At 38.0% G+C, this 3,802-nt stretch overlaps 1 protein-coding gene across 1 annotated transcript; it reads right to left on the minus strand.

Moving 5' to 3' along the window:
- Positions 1–1,459: 1,459 nt before the first annotated feature.
- On the minus strand, positions 1,460–1,732 carry LOTGIDRAFT_145718 (hypothetical protein; the record flags this gene model as incomplete). The annotated part of the gene is made up of 1 exon (XM_009059526.1): positions 1,460–1,732. A coding segment is annotated over one exon (273 nt), but the record flags the coding sequence as incomplete, so codon positions are not given.
- Between the last annotated feature and the right edge of the window lie 2,070 nt (positions 1,733–3,802).

The following is a 3,802-nucleotide window of genomic DNA, read 5'->3' on the forward strand; positions in this document are numbered from 1 at the left end:
CACGAATTGTACAAAATAATTAATAATATAAAGAATGTGAAACTCGTATAGAAACCCAGGAACTGATTCAAGATTATGGTTAAAAGACAACTGTGAACAAGTCCATGAAGATGCATACAGAAGGCGCATAAGGGATGGTAAATAAGGGATGGTAAATAAGGGATGGTAAATAATTTAGGAATTTGTGAATTTTAGAAAAGGGTAACGGCATCAGTTATCTTTCCTTGATCACCTAGGGGAATTACTCTACTTGAACTACTTCAGTGAAGTTTGGGATGAAAAACCATTACATCCCCAGATTTTTGTTTTGACAGCAGTCATTAGATAATTAGATTTAGAAAGCACGGCGAACAACTGAATAAAAGGTGACAAAAGTGGAAAAATGGTAAATTACGTACCTGGAGCCGCAGTAACAGCTGGTTGAGTTGGAGGTAGAGTTGTTGGTACATCAGTTGGTCTTGGTGGAAATGTTACTAAAAATACGTTACTATATATATTATAACTACATGTATTTAGATTCTGAATTAAAACTTTAATCATCGTCAGTTTGTATATTTGAACATCCACAAAGGGCCCTTTCTTTGGAGACGAAACACAAATGTTTTATGCGAGGAAAGTGGAATGGAGATTTCTAAAACATTGTCCATTTCAAGGCAGGTAACTATTGAAATGGAGCGACTCTGTTTATGATTATCCGTAGCACTTACAGATGGACGATTAGAATAAGGAAGAAGGATGTCTTATTCAAAGTCGCCAGAAACTCGTTAGATTAAAATGGTGACAGCAATTTTATATAAAGACCTATATTTACCACAGATTGATCGACCAAGTTGGAGAAAAGATGGTATGATGAGGTTAAAGTCGGCTAACGTCTTGACTTTATCAGAACCAGAAGCAACGTCCTGTAATTCTTGATCAATGACACTATTACCAACACCAAGTGCATAAACATCAACTCCGTTAGTTTTAGTTTTTTCAGCTGCAATCTTGGTCAGTGCCATATTATCGGAGTAACCATCTGTGATGACCACCATTACTTGGTTAGTTCCAGGTCGGCCTCTCTGTTCCAACATCAGTCTACCTGAAAAATTTAACCTTAACAATATTTATATTATCAAAAAAAGAAAAAAAAAAAAGAAGGATCCAAACTGCAAAACGAAACTCAAAATTCAAAATAACAGTTTGGCAATACATTGGCAAGCCCGTAGAATGACCTGATTGTTCGGAGGGGCAAGTAATATATACGGAGGGGCAATGGTGTAGATGAGGTATTTTTTCAACGGGTGGGGGGGGGGGACACCTGTAGCTATGGCCTTGTACAGTGGCTGCAGCATGTGAATTCATAATATATACTATTTAGAAATAAGGAAGTATTTCATGTCTATACCATTAGTATTAATTCATATATACATTGATTGTTTTTACTAACTATATGTTTATTATTCCATTGTTTATTATTCTATGTATCATTACCTTCGTCAATTCCCAGATCTGTTCGAGTTCCACCTTCTGGATAAGGTAGGTTTGTTATTGCTGTAGACAGAGAACTCAAGTCTCCTGTTAGGTTGATGTTATCAACTGGATTCACACTAGAACTGAAGGTTACCACTCCAACGTTGATTCCGCTCTCACTTACCGGCAGATCAGTAGCAAATTGAACCAGGTTTCTTTTCAGTGAGTCGAAGGCTGTCATGCCAATAGACATTGAACCATCTATCACCAGCACTATATCAGTCGGTCTACAATCTGAACGAGTATATATATATATATATTTCAGTGAAAAGACGGACGAGGTATTTTAAAGATAGAAATGGTATAATTAAGACATTTCCTTTCAATTCCCTAAAACCTTTTCAATCAATCACTACGATTTTCAGTTCATTGTATTGTGGATCTTGCTATTCTACCAATACTAAGCATTTTATGATGCATCTATAGCAAAGGTCCTAAGATATTATTAGCAGCTTTTGCAATAGTCAGGTCTTGTCCGTTTCTGTTTTTTTTTTAATTACAGAAGCCACAGACACCTGACTGAAAATTAGATTGATAAGAATAAATGGCCACGATACACATAAACATTATTTCAAGGTTACATACATTGCTACGAGATACGATACTTACAATTAAGTTTGGGAATGACACGACACTCGGAGTTAGCAATGTTGTTAAAAGTGGGTAAAACTGCATTGGTATCCGGAAGCGTGATAACTTGACTCGGACTGGATGCAATAGTTGCAAGTTCGTTTGAGTTGTAGAAGACACCGTTGAGTGAGGTAACACCGATGGAATACACAGTCATAGATACTGGTCCTGTCATAGATTTTAATTGAGCGACTTCTGCTGTTGGTATTGCTCCACCTCGAGACCGACCGGATGTCAGAAGAATGACAACTCGTGGAGCTGTTCTCTGCTCCTGGTCGTTATTAAAGAGATCGATTGCTCCGTTAATACCATTAGCTAGTAAGAGTCCTCCACCCAGAGGATTTGGGTTGTTGTTTATTTGCCTGGTTAAGTCGCCACGGTCTCCAGATAGAGGTATTTTAACGGTTTGAACATCATTGGTAAAGACCATCCCCACCCTGAAGGCATCGTTATAGATCTTGTTTTGTACAAGAAAGTTTTTGAGTGATTCTATAAAGTTTGTATAGACGTTGCCTCCCTTGGTATTATCCGACGAATCAACCACAAACACAACATCGGCGCCACAAACTGAAAATATATCAAAATACTAATGTACAACTTTTTATAACTGATATCCGTCAAAGAATATACTATACCAGGTTTTTTCAACCTTTTTCTTTCTTTTTACTATCCCTTTCAGTATCCTAGCTCAAATGCATTACCCCCCTTACCCCTACAAATCCTTACTATAACTCCCCTCCCCTCTATAAATCCTTACTATTACCCCCCTTCCCTCTATAAATTCTTACTATTACCCCCCTTCCCTCTATAAATCCTTACTATTACCCCCCTTCCCTCTATAAATCCTTACTATTACCCCCCTTCCCTCTATAAACCTTACTATTTATTCTGAGAGGTGGAACCCTTTTCAAACATTCGACTACCAATCAACAAGAAATACCATGATCATAACGAGTTTGAAAGAATGAAGGAGATCGAGTTACTCACGCCACTCCATCCAGGGCCGAGTCTCACCGCCATGTCATTCAACCCGACCAGATCTAACGAAGAATCAACAACCAAAATAAACAACACAGAATCATCCAATTTGATCCAATCCAAGTACCAACTACTACGACTATCAACAACTACCTAGTTTGTGATATCAGCATCCGCTGGAAGCGAACGTTAACTTGTCATCTACCTACCTACCTACCCTTTTCAAGCCAAAAGAATATATCAACATGGACAATTTAAACTTACGAGCATTTGATGTAGTTACTGCTGCTAGAGTTGTCAACCTTTGTGTAGTTGGTGATAAAGTGGTAGTAGTTGTTGGTGGTTGAGTGGTAGTGGTTGGTCGAGAAGTGGTAGTGGGAGCTAAGGTTGTAGGAGGCGCTGGTGTGATTTGTACTAAAATAGAGACAAGTTTGTAAACGAGTTATTGTTTTGATTATAAATAATAATAGGTTTTCAAGTTAGTTATCTATTTTCGCAAGCAGGGTCAAAAATTAGCTTAAGAGACGGAGGATGTAATTTGCCGGATAGGTCCCCTTTAGCTGAAAATTTCATGGTATAAAATTCTTAATTGTCAGAACTGGGGGAAACAGCTGCCTCTCCTGGCTTGTCCTATGCAGGGTTAGAATATCTGGTACTTACCATAAGTTTTACATTCCTGAAC

Source organism: Lottia gigantea (genome assembly GCF_000327385.1).
Source record: "Lottia gigantea unplaced genomic scaffold LOTGIsca_392, whole genome shotgun sequence".
In the NCBI taxonomy this organism is placed as follows: Eukaryota; Metazoa; Mollusca; class Gastropoda; family Lottiidae; genus Lottia; species Lottia gigantea.